At 51.4% G+C, this 19,391-nt stretch overlaps 1 protein-coding gene across 4 annotated transcripts in view; it reads right to left on the bottom strand.

Annotated features, from left to right (window-relative positions):
* Positions 1 to 12,547: 12,547 nt before the first annotated feature.
* Positions 12,548 to 19,391, bottom strand: part of Lif (LIF interleukin 6 family cytokine) — a 15,700-nt gene continuing 8,856 nt past the window's right edge. Inside the window, exons 2-5 of one of the 4 annotated variants that reach the window (XR_003850781.1) lie at positions 18,631 to 18,751; positions 16,707 to 16,885; positions 13,215 to 16,056; positions 12,548 to 12,900 (exon numbers count right to left, since the gene is read on the bottom strand). Coding sequence is in view for 3 of the 4 variants with exons in the window: in XM_008841070.2 (XP_008839292.1) it covers positions 15,646 to 16,056; positions 16,707 to 16,885; positions 18,631 to 18,649 (609 nt within the window). In the remaining variant the exon portion in view is untranslated. The other 3 variants (XM_008841070.2, XM_029567355.1, XM_029567354.1) reach the window with 3 other exon arrangements.

Below are 19,391 nucleotides of genomic sequence, written 5' to 3'. Positions count from 1 at the left end.
TAGCTCTTTATTGGTTCCTTCTTGTTCCCCTGCTGACTGAAACCTTGGGCAATGGCTGAAGGTCTGGGGCATGGAAAAAAATATCTGAAGACAGACTTCAACACAAGACCAGCCTTCCTGTGGGCTGGACATGCAGGGTCTGACTGGGGGTGAGGGCAGTGTTGCTAATGGAACCTTAAAGGAGGTGGTCAGGTCAATGCTTCCCAGATGGTGTCCAGAATGCAGTTCTTGGAAGAGCCGCTGCAGAAGAATCCAAGGGCATGCTCAAGCTCTATTCCCACCCAACTGTCCTAAAGGCTCTGAGAAGTCCCACAATAAAGATGTCTTTTTGAATTTTGTTTAATCCACTATTTCCCAAACTTTTCTTGAATACGAAAATCTTGTTTTTCTTTGAACGCTGATGAAAACCCTTATTAGCAGAGAGCAGCACAGGCTGCTTGTGCCAATAGCACTGCAGAGGAAAGAGTACCTGAGCAGGGTGAGACGGTAGAAGGCAGGATCCTGGCAAGAACACCCACCATGTCTCTGGACCTTCATCTCCTTGCTCCTACTTGACAGCTGTCTTACGAGCTGCAGTGACTACAGAGCTTCCCTGTGAGAGGGCCCTGTGCTCCCCAACGGGTTTCTGGTGCCTGATGCAGAATGAATACCTGAAGGAAAGTCTGGAATAAGGCCTCTCCCACAGAGTCAGTATGGAATTATGTGAATGCCTATGAAGTGAGTTCAAGGTATAAACCTGAAAGCCCTGCTGGTGGTAAGGAACAGTGTTTTGCACACTATGTATCAAGGGACCTCACCCCACACACAAACCCCCCACCAACTGGTCATGGGCCTGAAACTCAGCTGTTAGTTACACGCTTGCCTCAGGGACCTGAAGGCCCCAGTGGAAATGTGAATATGTGACCTCCCATGTCTCTTCTGAGCCACAGGCTCCTTGACCTGGCCTCACGTCATCATCATGGGCCATTCACTCATCAGGTTAATCCAGTCAGAAACTGGTCCAGATGCAAGGATTGGAACCAGAGGGAGTCTGAGGTGTGCTGAGTCTCAGGGAGCATGACCTAACTGCTGTTGAGCCACTGCCCTCAGGCCCTGCCACCCACCCTGAACGACACTGAAGTTGGAGGATTGGAGGGGGCTGGCCAAGGCTGTTGAGCACACCTAGAAATGGCACTTCCCAGAGGGGCCAGTCTGTTCAGGAAACCCATAGACAAGCCTTCCCACTGGAATCAGCCCAGAGTATAACACTTCTCTGTGAAAACAGTAAGGGAGGAAGTTGCTGGGCCACCTGCTCCCCCACCACAGGAGAACCACTGACCTTACCTCTTAGGGGTCTCACCAAGAGGGGTTTAGGAGGTATATGCCCTTCTAAATAAGCCAGAACCACTCTATTTCTCCCCCAAGCAGCCCTGGCTGCTGAAGCAGGTAACGAGGAAACCGAGGCTCCTCCTCCTTGATCAGGTCTTACCCAGCTAAGTCAACCCCTTTCCAGACTCCAGGGCACCCTATTGCCAATTGGCACCATCTTGTGTATTGATGGATCTGCTCATCATCCTTCATTCAGCTAGAATGGAGCAGGGCCATGTGTGTAGCTGGCATCCCAAACATAGTATTTCATAAATACGTATTGAACTGATGAAAGATGAAAGGCCTGAGGGCCAGAGAGGAGAAAAGATTTTGTGACGGTCATTTCAAAGTCAGTGATGGCTCAGCTCAAACACCCAGGCTACTGTCAATCCTCCAACTCCCAAGGAAAAACTTTCTAATTTCCTCCAGGCTGTGTCTCCAGAGTAATCAAGAGGAATGTCCACTGTCTTTCATGCATACCTCTATCCACTGCCTAAAGCAGGGAGCAGTTACTCCAGGGCTCCAGTCACAAATCAACCACTCGGGCAGTTATTTCCAGACACAGACTAGGACTCAGCCAAGTGTTTCTGCAGAAAGTCAGGTAATAGCTGTCATAAGCAGCATGGACTGTTCAGGTCTCTATCACTACCACTCATCTCTAGTATAGCACAAAAAATACAGAGACAATATGTAACTTAATGGGTGTAGCTATGTTCCAATAAAGTTTTATTTACAAAAAAATAGGGCAGAGTGCTTGATTGAACATATCAAAACTCAGGATGCCCAGTTATATTAGAATTCCAGTGTTCTCTGTTTTAAAAAATATTTTGTTATATTTTATTTTATAGTTATGAGTGTATCACCTGCATGTGTGTAAGTGCACCCGTGTTGTGCAATGCCCAAGGAGGTCAGAAGAGGGCTCAGGTCAGCATCCTGTGTTTTATCTGTAACCCTTGGCTAATGGGGCACAGTTGGCCAACTCCTTGGTATAAACTGGGTTGACTTAGAACTCAAAAGAACAGGGAAGGAGCCAGGTGTGATGGCGCACACCTTTAATCCCAGCACTTGGGAGGCAGAGGCCAGCCTGGTCCACATAGTTCCAGGACAGCTGAGGCTTCAGGGAGACCCTGTCTCTTTTTTTTTAAAAAAAAAAAAAAAAAAAAAAAAAGAGAGAGAGAGAGAGAGAGAAAAGAACAGGGAAGGAATATCCATCATGGTGGAATGCCTACTGTGTACATGACACTGTCTTCTGGGTGTTATCTCATTTGTCTTCCCAGAAGCCCTGGGAGTTGAACAGGAGTCCCCATTCTATATTCAAGGAAATGACAGCTCAGAACTGTGAGGAGTCCTGGCTCCCAGAGCTGGTCAGGAACAGAGACTAACTCAGGACAGTGGGGCCCTAAAGTCTGTACTAGCTCACAGGGCAGCCAAAGCTCAGAGAGGTGAAGTGCTGGCCTGTACACCAATATGGAAGTCTAGCCCCGACCCCTTCTGTTTCACACCCTACTTCTATGTATAAAGTTGCATTGTAGATGACTTCTTTAATTACCAGGTGCAGGAGTGTGTGTGCATGCACAGGTGCATGTATGTACCATACACAAACAGGATCTGAAGCCAAGGAGCTAAACAGTGACAGTGTAGGTCAGAGGTCTGTATCCCATCGATAGTGATCTTGTCACTATGATTGGGAGCAGATTAGACAGGGAGAAATCAGGTGAGCGGTGACTGGCTGATGGATAGATTCATTGTGGTGACACTGTCTGCAGTTTGAGCAGTGATTCTTTAAGGGTGGAGGACTGTCCCAAGAACTACAGCATGTTTTGCAGCATCCACAGCCCTGGTCTTGACCTACTAGATGCCAGGAGCACCCAGCAGTGGTATACACTAGCCAAAAATATTCATCTCCAGCCAGTGTCAAGCATCTGGGTGAGAGATGAGAATTCCTGACTTTGCCTATTCTAGGCTTGAGCTCCCCACCCCCACCTCCAGAGGCCTGGGGAGGCCAGGCCTTTTCTAAGAACTGTCTGGCCATCCAGAATCCAACCAGGCAGTACTGACAAACCCCAAAATGCAGAGGTAAGAAATTGACTCTGCCAAGCAGTGACAGGATTCTAGTGAACACAGAACAGAGTCCCGAGAGCAAGTCTGTGATAATACTGGAGGGAAAGCTTCCAGAATCTGTCTGCTTCCCAATCACCCCTAGATTCACTCTGGGGCTTGTTGTCCTGGACCCAAGCAGACTCTGGGGATCCTAGGACCTGACTTTCTTTCCTTCCTTCCTTTCTCTCTCTCTCTCTCTCTCTCTCTCTCTCTCTCTCTCTCTCTCTCTCTCTCTCTCTCTCTCTCTCTCTCTCTCTTTCCTCAGCCCACTCACCTCTGTGCCCAACTCTCTCTCTCTCTCTTTCCTCAGCCCACTCACCTCTGTACCCAAGCAGGTGTTGGGGGTAGATTCCTGAAGGTCCCTTGGAGAGGGTTGGGGGCCCAGGGCTGCTGTGGGGAGAGGGGCACCCGGGTGCCTGCATTCTGCCACGTGGGTGGCTGACTGCTTTGCGTCAGGCTGGTCTGGTGGAGACAATGACCTCACCTGCTTGGAAGAGCCCTGGGCTGCTGCTGGGATCTGGGGTCGGGGAGGGGTCCCGAGGCCCAGACAGAGAGGAGCTGGGGGCTGAGAACGCCCCTCCTCCAACCCCAGCCTGGCTTCAGCCCAGCGCGGCTGCCTGTGGTCTGGCCCCAAAGCAGGGGACAGACCTCCTCTGTGGCTGGCACCCACTCAGCAGCCTCTTCCCAGCCACGGCGGGGAAAGAGAGAGGGGCTGACGCGGGCCTGACCTCATGCCCGGCTCCCCTCCGCCAGCATCTCCCTGGGGCCTTTCCTGCTGCCGGGAAGCAGGACCTCCCCAGTACTGGGGGAGGGGGGGTCGCTAGGCTGGATGGGGTGACCCTACACCCCAATTCCTTCCTCTACCTTTGTAGGAGAGCTGGGGTTCATCTTCAAAGGATATGGAATCTGTGGTAATATAGGTGTGAGAGAAAGAGTTCCAGAAATGAATCAAGGATGAATGGCTTATGAGACACAGGGCAGTGACATGCAGGTTCTACCTGGCTGTGTGGAGGCCTAGTCCTAGCTAACTCTTAATGGTCCTAAGACAGTCTAGTGACACGGGAGGAACAGGAGACCCAGAGAATTCAGGAAGCTTGGCAGGAACCACTTGGAACTATGTTTCAGTGCCTCAGCTCCTCTCATCCTCAATGAACAGTGCTGCTGAGAATCCTCTCCAAGTGCAGGTTGCAACTGAACTGACAAATTGCAGTTTGCCAGTGGTGAAGGTTCAGAGACACAGCTCCACAACTGCCACCCTCCATAGCCTGAGGAGTTTCCCTAATCTTTCAGGGGCTCAGGTCAACCTGGGATTTGTGGGCTTCTATGCTACAAAGGATTTTAGAACTAGCCAGTTGATGGAGCAGAGTTAGAGGCTTTACTGAAGATTTTAATATGGGTTTAAGCAGGAGCATTAAGGGAAAGGTGCTCGGAAGAAAGTAAGAAACACCCAAGTGGAGATATGTGTTTCCCAAGGGAGAGGAGGAGAAAGGAAGACATACCCAAGTGTGGGTACGGCCCCTTGAGGGAGAGTAAGCAATTAAATATGTCTTAGCACTAGCCCCATGTACCATTTTGATGGCTTTCAGGTTAAATCTCAAAGGTTGCTAAGGAACTTTTTCTCTCTTGTTTGATAAGTGGTACAAGTGAGGTGAATCAAGGTGCTAAGGGTGTAACTATGATCTGGTAAGGTAAAAGCAGGAGCCGCTAAGATTGCACAAGGGGGTTCATGCATGTTCTTTTCCTGTAAATAGGGTATCTGGTGAGATTCCTAGAAAACTGCAAGTTTATGGCTGGGACCAGAGAACAGCCTTAAGCAGTTGGCAATTGCTGGAATTCTTGCTGTGCTGCTGGTGACAAACTTCAACAAGATGCTTGGGTAAGGGTCTCTCTCTCTCTCTCTCTCTCTCTCTCTCTCTCTCTCTCTTTCTCATTTCCAAAGGGTTTTTTTTGCCTTTCTATCTTGAGATAGACCAAGATTCTGGTTGGGTTTGGAGGAAAGGAGTTATGGGGAGGTGTTACTGAGGATTTAATGAACCCAGAGCCTCCCACACACTAAGCAAGCATTCTGTCACTGAGCTATATTCCCAGCCCTCTTTTCATTTTTTTTTTTATTTTGGGGCAGGGTTGCCCAGGCTGGCCTTGAATTCACTCTGTAATCTAGGCAAATCTTGAATTTTGCAGTCCTCTTGCCTCAGTCTCCCAAGAAGCTGGGATTACAGGCTTGTGCCACCAGGCCCAGAAAAATTCTGTATTTCTAAGAAGCCTCCCAGGGATGTGGACAGGGCTGAGTGGTATGTTCCTCATTTTACACATATAGCATGGTTAGTACTTAGCCCAGGTCTTGACTAGTGAAAGTGTTGTTATTATGACCCATGCACAGTACCTACAGACATGTACTGTGCATAGCAGGTGTTCAATAAACAGTAGGTTCTTTGAAACATGATCCTATGTAGGGAAAGCTGATCGATTCTACAGCCCTGAAAAGGGATTAAAATCAACCCAGAGGGATCCAGCCCAAGGGAGTTACAGAACACTTCATGAATAAGTAACCTCTGAGCAGAGCCTTGAAGAACCAGCAAAGGAAACTGGGGGTTCTAGACAAAGGGAGAGCCAGAACAAAGGTGTCAAGCAACAAAAGGACACAACATTGAACAGATTCCCAAGCCTCTGCTATGGCCAGATGAAGGACACAAGCCCAGACATGAAGTTGTCCTGAGAAGCCATGTGGTTTGCTAAATGGACATGTCGGGCAGCAACAGCAGACCATTAAACATGCTCAAGGCTCTTCTGCAGAAGGACACATGCAGCTGCCCTGGTGCACACACACGAAGTCAGCCTTGAGTTGGGAATTCAGTTGTGATCTATGAGGAATGGGCCTTATCCTGTTGGTATCTTATGCAGACACAAAGCTTTTGAAGTGAGGAGGTGGCTTGATCAGACTGAAGACCTTGAGGTGTAAAGATGAGTGTGAAAGCTGGGAAAGGAGAACAGCCTTAAGGGGTTGGTAATTGTGCTGGCGTTCTTGCTCCACTGCTGGTGGCAGGCTTCAATAGGATACCTGTGCAACAACAGAAGGGGGAAGTGACAGGACTGTGGCAGACATGTGGTAAGGAGGGGAGGCCCTCAGGCTGCATGGAGTCAGATGTGAACAACTTTGATGCAGGTAGCAAAGATGGTGTGGGAAAAGTCTGAGTAGGTTAGTGCCCGTTTAGTCTGCTTTCTGTTGCTGCAACAAAATACCTAAGACAATAAACTTAAAAGGAGTTGCTTGCTCAAATTTGGAGGTTTGAGTCTATGGTTCATGGCTTGTTATTTGTGGTGAGGCGGTGCATCATGTCAAGCAGTGTGTGGTGGAGCAAGCAGTTGGAAAGGGCTAGATTCCCACAATCCTCATCAGGATATATTCCCACCAGGCCCCATCTCTTCAAGGTGCCACCATTTCCTAATAGTGCCACAGACTGTCTCGCAAGCCCTTGGGAAACCCTCCAAACCATAGTCCCAGGGCTGCTTTGGCACAGTATCACAAGCCAGGTGGCTTCAATCAACAGAAATCTCTTCTCCCACACTCTGGGATCCATAAGTCTGAAATCAAGGTATCAACAGGACCACACTGCCCAAACGCCCCCAGGGGATGGTCCTTGGATCTCAGGCTGAGCAGATCATTCAAGAATCTTACGTTGAGATTCTTAACTTTATGACATCTGCAAAGATAGGTTTTCCAAAGTCAGCTTCATGGATTCTGAGCATTAGCCCCAGACCTATCTTTGGAGGCAAGGTGGGGCAGCATTCAAGCTGCCACAGCAGACAATGCCAATGACACCCTTGAATGTGTCAGGGAAGAAGAAAGCAGGCAGAAGAGGACTCTGGGGATTCTGAGCCTATGCACTGTCCATGCCTTTGACACACTGGCCCTTGCCTATGACACACTCTCACCTTTGAAGGTCAAAGATCAGCCTGTCTGAGGACCCAGGTTCCTCTGGGTTCCAGAGGCATGGGGCTGCAGAGGGAGCCAGGAGAGAGCCGCTAACAGGTAGAGTCCTTCCCGGCTTTGATTCATTGACCGTCTGGCCGGCCAGGCCACTAAGAATGACAAAAATGCCTCACACATACTTTCCTCTCAGTTGGTGGTTTCCCTCTGGGCTTGTGCAGTGGAGAAGGCCCGTCTGCTCTGCTCGCTAAACCCAGGCTTAGTCCCCATCTGTGGCCCGTCTGCGGCTCTCCTGCTTCACATACACCCACCCCCAGTCCCTGAGGCTGGATGGAGTGGGCAGGACTGGACCACGTTCTCATAATTGAAATATTTGGTGCTTGAAGTGAGGCCAGACTTCCCCAAGTCAAAGGGACAGATTCAAGCTGGACCTCTGTGATGGCAGGAGGCGGCTCCGGAAGAATCCTGGATGCCAAAGGCAATGGCCAAAGACTTTCCACCAGGGTCCCAGAGAACCCAAGTGGCCTTGGAATAATGTGGGGTAGACACTCCAGGCCACAAGTCCCCAAATCCTTGCCTTCTTTCCAGTCCCCTTCTGCACAGCCCGTCCCAGGACCTCTGGCATCCTCCCTCTGTCCTTCACAGAACCTTCTTGGAGGAAGAAAGCTGTCTGGTGTATGTTTTACTTTAGTCCAATAAAAAAGGGTTTGGAAGGTCTGTGGAGATGAATCAGTAAAGTATGGCTGTGCAAGCATGAGGACCTGTATTTGCAGCACATAAAAAGCCAGAAACAGCAGCACACACCTGTAATCCCAGTGCTGGGGAGGCAGAGATAGGTGGATCTCTGTGAGTTCAAGGCCAGCTTAGTCCACATAGCAAGTTCCATGCCAGCCAGGGTTATGTAGTAAGACCCTGTCTCGAAAAGATAGAGGAATAAAGGAAGGCACCTGACAGCAACCTCTGGCCTCTATGAGCACATGTGTACACGCACATATGAAAACACACACCTGCATACATAACACTCACACACAAAAATAAAAAATAAAATGGTTTGAAAGTGGGGCACGGTGGTACACACCTATAATTCTAGTACTCAGGAGACTGAGGGAGGAGGGTCATGAATTTGAGGCTTGCTTGGGGCCACATAGCAAGACCCTGTCTCACCCCTGCCTCCCCTGAAGGACTGTGAAAACTTGAGATCAGTTGGAAACTTCTGAGACATATTTGGCCTCTACCCTATCTTCAAGACTCAAAAGGCACCCCCCTCCACCTTAGGGAGGGACAAAGCCTGTGTGCCTGTGTCACCTTGGCACCTTGTGAAATCCCCTTCATTGGGTTGCTCTGGGCCTCAGCTTTTGCACAGATTGCTTCAAAAACAACCCCCTTCCCACCACCCCACCACCCCCAGGATATAGGCATTGTTGAAGGTGGGGCTCCATCATGTCATCGGTTATCCACTTCCACCCTCCATGAATTTCTAGGGAAAAATTCCCCTTAGAACCCAGTCCCAGTCTTAGGCTTTGCTTCCCTCGAGCCTCCTCCTTTCCAATTATGAGAATCATATAACAAGATCACATATCCCTTTTTCCTTTTGCTGCCAGGAATCTGAGAGCCAACTATGAAGTTTAGCCATGGTAATTATGTGGCCCCTTGTACTCTGGAACATTTATTTTCTTTCTGTGGTCTTTGTCTTCTCATTCTGTTATAACTTCTGTCGCTGGCTCTCTGTTATCAGTGCTTTATGTGCTTTCTACTGTTACGCTGCCTTAAGCTGCTGTTGAGATCAATGAAGATGATAAATCATGAGATGAACACATGATGGTTCTATTATGCCAGTCATATTTATTGCTAAAATCAGGGTGGTTTGGTGCAATAAGTAAATTCTCCTGGTGTGTTACCTTCAAAATTGGGATTTTTACCCAGGAGATTCTCTGTCTTCTACCTTAACACTTAGGCTACTTGGGCAGAAAACCTGGTGCAAAAAGACTCAGAGTTCTGGTCAGGTTTGTGGTGACCACATATAGATGGCAGCCATAAACATAAGTGGCCATCAAGAGCAGCTTGGGTCAGTGGGATGGCTCAGCAAGTGACGCACTGGGGAGATGACTCGGTAAAATGCAATAGCTGTGCAAGTCTGACAACTTCAGTTCAATCCCTGGAATCCATGTAAAAAGCTGGATGCTGAGCCTGCAAGAGGGCTCATCGGCTGAAAGCTCCTACTGTGCAAGCCTGACAACCTGAGTTCAGTCCCCTGCGGTCGAGATAAAATCCTGGATGTAGTGACACACATCTGTAATCTCAATGCTCCTATGGAAAGATGGGAGGCAGTGACAGGAGAATCCCAGAAGCTCTTGGGCCAGCTAGTCTGTAATCCACAATCCAGCAGCAGAAACAAGAGAGACCCTACCTCAACAAGGTAGAAGGCGAGGACTGACTACTGAAAGTTGTCCTCTGACCTCTACATATGTCCCATGGCATGTGTGCACCTGTGTGCATGTATACACACACTCTCTCCACACACACAAAGTTTGAAAAAAAAAAAAAAAAAGCACCTCATAACAGCCAAAGGGGTGCAGCAGGCCTGTCATCCCAGTACTTGGGAGGCAAAGGCAGGAGGATTACAAAAGAATTCAGGGCCAGTCTAGGCTACACAGCAAGACCCTTTCTCAAAAACAATGTCTGTCTAAAAAATAAAGGAGAGCCCAGAGCATCTCACATCTGGGTGTGGTTCAGTGCTAGAATGTATTCTTAGCACACACTATGCCCATTTCTGGCACACAGAAAAAGAACGTCTTCTAAGTTGAGAAATGTCAAAATAGTCCCTTCAACATCCCTGCTTGGCCTCAGTTTCCTCCTTTGTGAAATGGAGAGAATAGTTCAGCTCTATCCTTGCAGAGTGGGTCAGAAGATCCACTGTAATTATTCAAGCCCCAACTGATCCCCTCCACTCATGGATTCAGTGGAATATATCTGTTGGTAATTGGCCTCTTAGATTGAAAACTTTGTTCTCTTGAATTCCTAGGCATTAGGAATCCCTACACGGGCATAGTCCCTGGGTCTCAGCTCCACCATGTGCCTGAGGACCCAGTGGGCCTGGGATTCAGTTTCTACCTGGCAAGCAACTGCTGGGATGTTGGTCCACCCTCCGCACTTTGTCCCCATCAGCCTATCCATGGCCTTGAACTCAGAGCTAGCAGAATCCTCCTTTCCACATCCATTGGGGGTCTGTGAGCCTCTCCTGCAAATCAGGCAGCCCTTCCACTCTTGGCTAGTCAGGCTGGGTCTGGAGACATGTGCAATTCACATGTATCTGGGTCTCCCTGCTCCTCTGCTGGTGGCTTCAGGCACCTCTGTGACATAGAGAGGGCAGTTCTCAACACCAATTGTTCTTGCAAGTTCACAGATAAGAGATGGTCCTGGGCTGGCATGTGCAGAGCCAAGGACCCCAGGCAGCCTTTCCCAGTAGAGTAGTACCACAGACCCCTTCCTCCTATCATGAAACTGTTTGCCACTGTCCTTTGGAGAGTGACCCAATAGCCAATTAATAGTCTTTTGTTATATCAGGTCGGGCCAGCACCTTCTCCCAGAGGGCAAGCAGATGGTGGATTCAATCTAGAAACCAAAGAGCTGGGTGACAAACCAGACCCAGAGGCCACTTAAGGCTCCACAGCTCCACAGTTTCTATCTGTGCTTTTGCCTGTCATTTCATAAGAAGGTTTCTTTTGAAAAGCTTCAACCTGCTTTTTCCTAAACCATAGATAAGGATTAGGACGGACAAGGGCCTGTGTGGGTGGGGTTGTAGGAGGGAAGGAGACCTGGAGCTGCCCTTAAGGGGAAGATCCAGAGCCATACCTTACTGTTGGTCCCCTGGCTCTCCTCCCAGTAGTTGCCTGTCAAGCCTGGATCACTCATCCTTGGGAAGGACCTCTAACTTTACCATGCATACAGGTGCCGGGAGATCTCAATGACGCTTCTGATTCTGCAGTCTTCTGAGTGTGTGCTTCTAATCTGCTCTGAGGTGAAACTCGTGGGGAGCTGTATTGGTGGAGGTGGAAGGGACAATCCTATCATGGCACAGAGAAGAGAATGGGGTGCTGGCTGGAGGTCCCTGATGGTCCCCAAAGTTAGTAACTTCCTGGTCTGGATCTTCTCTCACCTAAGGACCTCTTCCATCACCCACATTTTCCCAGAGAGGTTGGTCATTGCCTCCACCAATCTGAGTGTCTGGACAATGATGGGCAGGTACAACATTCATGCACCAAAGCACAGCTGCAGAAACCCTGCTTGGAACTCCAAAATGAATCTTCCCAGAGGAACCCCACACTCAAACCCCGGAGTAAAGCCCAGGAGATACTTAGGGACCCCATCAGACACCCGCGTCTATGGTTACCCAGTATGAACTTCACTTACTCCCCCAAGGAATGGGGTCCCAGGAGGCTAGGAAGAAGGTGGCCGTAAAGGTATATCCCAGTAGGAGGGAGTGGGATAACAGTAGTGCCCCTGAGGAGCCACTCAGATGCCAAAAAGCCTAGCAGAAGAGCTGTTGGGGTAGGCTGGGAGCCCCAGCTAGGGTCCAGTGTCCTGTGTGAGTCCAGAAGGATCTTTCTGCACTTAGATCTTTTGGGCTTATGCCCATTATGCCTCCATGGGCCCTTTCTGGATGGCAGAGTCCTGGAAGACTCTATCTTCCAAGTTCCTGAACTTCCATGCAAGGGGAAGGCCATGAGGCTTGAAGTTGAATAGCTCCACACCCACTGGGCTGGGGACTGGCTGCGCTTCTCACTAGGAGGGTGACCTCAACATCTCAGATGATCCTGGATATGCAGTCTTATCCCTCTGGGCTTCAGCTTCCACCTCGGCTAAATGTTCTAGAAGTTTAGTGACATGACATCCCAGTCCCCAGGGAAGCAGTCTGTCCCCTTTCTTGGTGGTACCTCATATTCTGAACAGAACCCATCTTATTTTGCATGAGTCCAAATCCCACCCTCCTACCCCTGCTGGTGCCAGCACCCTAACCCAGCAAAGGCACCCCATATTCCTACCCTCCCATCCTTTGTCCAGCCAAGTCCCAACAGACTGCTCTCCACCCATCCAACCCTGTCTCCCCATATCATTATACTCCAGAGGGCTTGACAAGAGTAGATTCTTTATTATTTATTTTTTCTTTAAAAAAAAGTATTCCTTTGGTATAAAAAATAAATATATTAAATATGACATTGAATAAATAAAAATAATCTGTCAGTATGAAACATTCCCACAGGGTACATTCATCAAAGAGGAATTTGTCACCCAAGGCCAAGTCCTTTCCAGTGGAAAGGAAAAGGGAAACATCTGAGGCCCCATGGGCTGAGCTAGCAGTGCAGAGGGGAGACACAGCCCAGGAGCTGGGATTGGGCTGGGACTGGAGGTCATATGAAGGCAGAGACAGTCATACCATCTACTCTTCCAAAGGGAAATCACTACCTTGCAAGATTCTGGGGCTCCGGCCCACATGCTGTCTGCTCTGGAGAGTCAGCGAAGCAGAGCTGGATTGTTTCGGTCAAGGTCAGGGACAAGAAGGAGGACAAGGATAGGGAGGAGAGATAAGTAAACAAGCTGTGCTTTGGGGTTTCAGTTTTTAAATAATAAATAAAGGCCCCTATACTTCTTTCTTGATAAACTGCAAAATGACTGTCCTACCCTATCCTCTGTGAATGCCCCATCTTTCCTCCTCTGGCCCAGGCACACGACCCTTCATGCCAGGTGAAAGTTAACACTAGCAGGCAAAAGATGACAAGATATGCAAATGCCTGCCCAAAGGCTCTGTAATTCAGCAATGCTGTGCAGAGTGGGAGCTGACCTGTTGGAGTTGGATGTAACGTGGAGCCAGGGGCTATGCACACAGAGAAACCAGTTGGTTGGTCCCTGAGCCTTCAAGGCTTCCAGGTGAGTTAAGCCCAGGGAATCCATGTGTCCACAGGGAGGTGAGGTGATAGTGAGACCCAGCCAACCTCAGGCTGCTGAATCATCTTGATTTCCAGACTAGTTGCTTCTCTTGCGTCTCAGCGTGGAGAAGGGCAACAGGTCCTGAGCTGAGCTCCATACAGCAGGAGAACAGGGCAACAAACAGGCTGTGACCTAGGCAACAGCGTGACTCCCATCTAAACAGCATCACTGACAGAAGTGCCACATTTTGGTGTCCTACCCAGAGCCTCAGGGCCTGCCAGCTGCCTGCCCACCTGCCATACAGGTAAAGTGCTTAGAGAACAACAGAGAAAGGTACAAAAATGTACGAAGCCGGGTCCTGCAGCTGAACTGTCAGGACAGCCTTGCTCTGAGACTGTAGTCAGTCACTGCCCCAGCTTGGCTGCCTCGCTCCCTACCCTGCTCCCAGACAGAGGGCGTTTCTCTGCTTGCCTGGCCTCAGCACAAAGGAGAGATCAGATCAGGTTCCCTGCCTGGGAGCCCAGACATGGGCGGGAGTGGGAGGGAAGCAGCTAAGCGAGGACCACAGCTTCCTGGTCTGTGTCCCAGACATCTCAGGCCTTGCTCTCCCCTTCTCTGGAGCACTGGGCAGCTGTTCAGACCCCGCACTGCCCCAACTTCCTGCATTCGTCCTCTGTGGGTGTTCCAGCCACCCGAGGAGCTTCCATGCTGTGTGGGAGCATGCTGAGTGCTGGGTCCGGCTCTCCTAGGGCTCCTCAGCTGTTCATTGAGGGACAAGGAATCAGCTTTGCCAAGGCTCCAGAGCCATTCATTTCAATCATGAATGGTCCTCCTGGCAGTAGGAATCCAGGGGGTTCCAGATAACATGGTAGACTGACCCCCTCCCCCTGCAACCAGAAAAGGTGGGGAACCATTCAGTCACCCCACCCCACAAATTGACCCAGCTCCTGCTGGGGGACCTTGACACCCCTACATTGAGTTACAGTGGGAGACAAGAGAGCTGGCCATCCTCTCTGATCTTGACCCTTCTCTCAACTTTACTCAAGACTTAGTCTACTTGTGACGTCACCAGCCCTCAGACCAGGCCCTGCTAGGTGAGGCCTGGGCCAGGCTCCCGTATAAGGGGCCATCATGTTATTTCTGCTGGGTAAGGAGCAAGGAAGGGGGATTAACTTTGCCATTTAAAGCACCAATAAGTTAACATAAATAGGACATCATAATAAATAGACGACCGCACTGGGTCAGACACAGCACTCTTGATCTCGGGCTTCCCTGAGACCCTGTCCTCGAGTTCTGCTGCTCCTTGCTCTAGGGACCAGAGACAGCCTCCAGTCCCTTCAGGTACCTTTGTGCGACCTCCAGGGCCTCAGATATGACCTACTGTAAGTTACCTGTCCTCAGGACCACCTGCTCAGGGGTTGAAAAGCAGCCAGTTTCTGCAGTCACTGCCACCCCAGCATGGCTGCCCTGCTCCCTCTCTGGCTCCCAGATTCTTATAGATCCTTCCTAGAAGGAAGTCTCTGGGTAACCCCTGAACCTCCTCACCTGTCTTTGCAACCTGCTTCTGGCCACCTGTACACACTGCATCTCTAGGCTTAACTAGCAGACCCCAGGCAAGCCAGGCTGTGGGGAAAGACTTCAGAGATGAGAAATGAGCCCATTAGGCTTTGGGGCCTCTTTCCCTCCAAGGACTTCTTTCCCAAACCTGAAGGTGGCATCTCTGCTTCCCCAAGAGCCTGAACACTAGTGACCTTCAAGAACCTTCCACCCGACAATCCCTAGGCCTGAACTCTCTAACCATGCTCAAGAAAATGCATTCTATCCCAAGGCACCTTCTCTAACTTCCACCCACAAAACTTCATAAGGACAAGGAGTCCTGCATCCCAGTCCCTCTGGCCCACCCAAGTCCCAACCAAACCTTCCAATGTCTCTATAAGGGACAGTAAAGGCCCAGATGGCAGTTACTCTGCAGGGGACCAGGAGACTCTACCGCTGTCTGCTCTAGACAACTTGTACAATTTGTTCACACACATAGTGAGCAAGAGGCTGAGGGAGCTAGTGAGACAGAAATTTCGTCCACACCTGCCTCCTCAGTCCAACACCCTGGTTGCCATTTCTAGTCAGCGCCAGGCTGAACGGAAGCCCTGCCTACGGAAGTTTCAATTCTGCTGGGCTCTATCACAGCCCAGCCCAGAGTAGAGTGAGTGACTGGAGCTCCCTAGGGTCTGCCAGCAGACCCCATTTACATTTACCAATACCCTGAACCCTAGCATATTTTGAGCCCCCCACATCTGGATCCTGCTTCTGAGATCCCTTGGTCCATGGTACACTACAAGGCCATCTGTCTAGAAGGCCTGGGCCACCAGGCTAATGACTTGCTTGTACGTCCCCAGGAGCTGGCAGCCCAGCTTTTTCTTTTGGAAAGCATCCTTGCCTGCGGTGTCAGGGCCATAGGTCACGTCCACGTGGCCCACATGGTACTTGTTGCACAGGCGACAAAGCACATTGCTGAGGAGGCCCCGCATGGTGTCTGTGGTGGCATTGAGCTTGCTGTGGAGGCTCAGGGCATTGGGGTTCAGGATCTTCTGATCCCGGGTGACGTTGCCCAGGGAGGCACCCAGGTATGCGACCAAACGATACAGCTCCACCAGCTTGGCCTTTTCTGTGCCATTGGCATGGAAGGGTGGGAAGTCCGTCATGTTGGGTCCACACAGCTTGTCGAGGTTGTTGGGGAATGGCTCCCCCTGAGCTGTATACTGAGGAACAGAGGAGAGGGGATGTGGGAGTTAGGGGTGGGTATTCCAACCTGCCACCAACCTTCAAAGCAGGCTCTTAGACCTTACTTTCCCCCTCTGTGTCTTGGGGACCCAACTCATGGCCTTATAGGCAACTTGAATAATGAGTGAGAAGTGATTGTAAGCGTGGACTCACTTGCTAACCCCAAGGTTCCCGTGCAAGTGGTTGTCATCACCACCATCGTGACCATAAGAGGAATGGAAAGGAAATGTGGCGTTTCACAGGTGTCACCTCACCCAATACGCCACACACACTTGCACTTTTAATCACCTCACCCAGCTTCTTCTTGGATGCCCCTCCTGATGCCCACAGCCCCATTGTTTTCAATGGCACCTCCCTGTCTGCTCACTGCCTTACCCTCCTTTTCCTGATCTATGCGATAGAGTGGTACTCAGAGAAGTGCAGACTCTCCTTTGCTCCCCACCTCTGCCCTCACCCACTGGCCACCTTGAGAAAGTGACTTCCAGTCTCTGAGCCTAGGCTAGGGTGTGGGGAGGAAGCCATGGGTGGGTGTATGGGATTTCAGTCCCACTGTGCTCTTCTAGCTCCAAAAGGGACCCCTCCTGCCCAGTCCCCCCTCCTTTCTCAGTATCTCTGGGAGGTAACTTACATAGGAAATGAAGAGGGCATTGGCACTGCCATTGAGCTGAGCCAATTGGTTCTTGATCTGATTCATGAGGTTGCCATGACATGGGTGGCGTGTGGCACAGGTAGCATTAACAGGGGTGATGGGAAGGGGGCTCGCTGCCCCGTGTTTCCAGTGCAGAACCAGCAGCAAGGGCACAACTCCTGGGAAGAGGCAAGAAGGAAAGATGAGCAGAAAGGCAGAAGGCTCCACTTCTCTCTGCCTTCTCTCTTCCTGCTCTTGAGCCTTAGTTTCCCCACTTGTGCCATTGGGTTGAATGAAGAAGCAAGGTATCAGAACAGGAGTCATTTGTATCTGCTGGAAGTTGGGTCTAGGGGGACACTCAACTCTCCAGCCCTGTCCCTCAGGAAGGCAAAGCCCCAAGGTCTCCTAGCTGACACCCTAACCGGATTGGTATCAGCATCCAGGTCCAGCAGAGGAGGAGAACTGAGGCTTTGTCTCCTCTCTCCCAGGTTGGTCCAGATTCTTAGCTTGCTTCAAGCTCACTGGCCCACTGCAGCCCAGACCTCCAAACTGGAACCCCTGCGGACCACAGAAGCTGGGGGTTGGGGGAAGCTGTTGACTCCCTTCTCAAGCCAGCTGCTTGAATTCTGCTCCCTGAGCCAGTTGCCTCTAATTCTGAGGCCCGTCTTTATCCTTCCTCAGTGAGGCCAGTGCCCTGTCCACAACCCTCACTCAACTCCACCTATTCATTCTGTAGGTACCCCTTCTCCATCTTCAAATCATCTTTCACTACTACTTACCACAGCAAACCGCCCCCCCAAACTCCACACACTGCCCCTCTAGTCTACTATTCCTTGCTGGGGGGGGGGTCCCAGGTTAGGGTAGGGTGGTGCGGGAGGATCACCTTCTTTCCTCCCCTCTCCCCTACCCACCTAACTTTGGTGAGAGGAAATGGTGCAACCAGGAAAGAGATCAGGGAAAAGGTCACAGGCAGACAGGCAGGAGGAAAGCGAAAGGTGTCAGGAGAGCCGGGGAGCTGTCCGGGCCTGTCCAGGATCACCCCTCCCCCAGGGCTCCTGCCCCTCCTTCGCTCTCAGCTCTCCCCAGCCACAAGCCCCCCCCCCCCCCCCCTTCCCCCCCCCCCCCCCGGGCCCCCCCCCCCCCCCCCTTCCCCCCCCCCCCCCCGGGCCCCCCCCCCCCCCCCCAGCCACAAGCCCCCCCCCCCCCCATCAGCCTTTCCACCACCCAGCACGAGGCACCTGAAGGTGATAGGGGCTGAAATCAACTCACCGGTGAGGCTGGAGACCTCCCATCCGTACCCCTCATAAGGACGGTGGAGTCTCGAGTTCACTCCCCTCTGTTCCCCCTGTTTGTCCCAGCATCCCCAGACAGTGTTGAGGCCCCAGGATGGCTGCGGGAGGTACCCACACCGCATCTCACCTAACGCAGATCACAGCTTTCCAAAGCCTGGAAGCGGCACCTGCTCTGGTCCCGGCCGGAGTTTGCAAGCTGCTCGGCCGCCTGCGCCCCTCCCAGGGAGCAGCCCGGAACGCAGTTGGAAAAGAGAAAGCGGAAAGAAAGAAAGAAAGAAAGAAAAAGAACGAAAGAGGGAGGGTGAATCCAGGAGAAAGCAGAGAAGGAAGGGCACCGCGGGAGGGTAGTGCGGCAAGGCGCGGCAAGGCGGCAGGGGAAGGCGGTGCGGGCGCCCTCCCTCGCCACCAACCTGCTGGCCCCGGCGGGCTGGGCGCGCCGTGCCCGGACCATGTGCCGCGCTCGCTCCCGGCCGCCACCCAGCGCCTCCGGCGGGCCGGGCCAGCTGCGCGGGCGCCCCAAGTGTCCGAGTGGCGGCGGCGGGCGGGCGTCCCGCGGGTGCTAGCCCAGCACCCCAGGCTGCCGGGGCGTCCTCAGCGAGGACTCGGAAGCGGCGTGGGACGCGTGGATTTACCTGCGGCCAAGACCTTCATTATGGGCTGGACTCCAGAGGGCCTTGGAGGAGACCTTAGATGCCGGCCGTTTTCAGAAGTTCATGCTCAAATGGGGAATTTGCCTGATTTATATACTGGAGCCTGTGTTGTAAGACAGAGAAACAGCTATATTTAGCTGGGATCCCCAGTCCAGGAAGTTGTTTGAGGTGCATCATAGGAAATTATGAATGGAAGAAAGTGAGAGTGAAGGGGGGGAGGGGGGACGAATGAGGGGGGAGGGTAGAGAAAGCAGACTTTTTCCTTCTTCTAAGAATTTGATTGATAAAATTATAATGAAGTCTTAAAAAAAAAAACCCGCCCTGTGGTTTTCCCGAGTGGCTTGCTCTGGGCGTTGTTTGCAGATGGCTGTGGTGGAGGGGGTCGCAGGGGGAGTCATAAGGGAGCCCCAAGCTTTGGGAGCTCCAGACTGCCCTGACTCACCTGGGTTTGGGGAAATGGCAAGGACTAGGAGGATGGCCACTGTGGGCCTTGGCTGGGGGGCTTTGGGGGACAGTGGGAGGAGTCAGGCTGGGGCTCCACTGAGAAGCAGGTTCCAGGAAGAGGGGCTGGGGCCCTTTTGGACTTTAGACAGTCGTAAAGGGAACAGAATGTGGGCGCTGGAAGCCACCTTAGGGGTGGCCTTCTCCAGCCTGCCCATTGCCACTAGGTAAAGAAACACTCTCTAAGAGGCATATGGCCATTGTCCCTAAGAGTCAGGTCGGACAGCCATCACTGTACACCA

The sequence above is a fragment of the Nannospalax galili genome, unplaced genomic scaffold (genome assembly GCF_000622305.1).
Source record: "Nannospalax galili isolate Female #2095 unplaced genomic scaffold, S.galili_v1.0 scaffold259, whole genome shotgun sequence".
NCBI classification, from domain to species: Eukaryota; Metazoa; Chordata; class Mammalia; order Rodentia; family Spalacidae; genus Nannospalax; species Nannospalax galili.
Note: the sequence above shows the minus strand (reverse complement) of the source record. Positions and strands in the feature narration are given on the sequence as shown.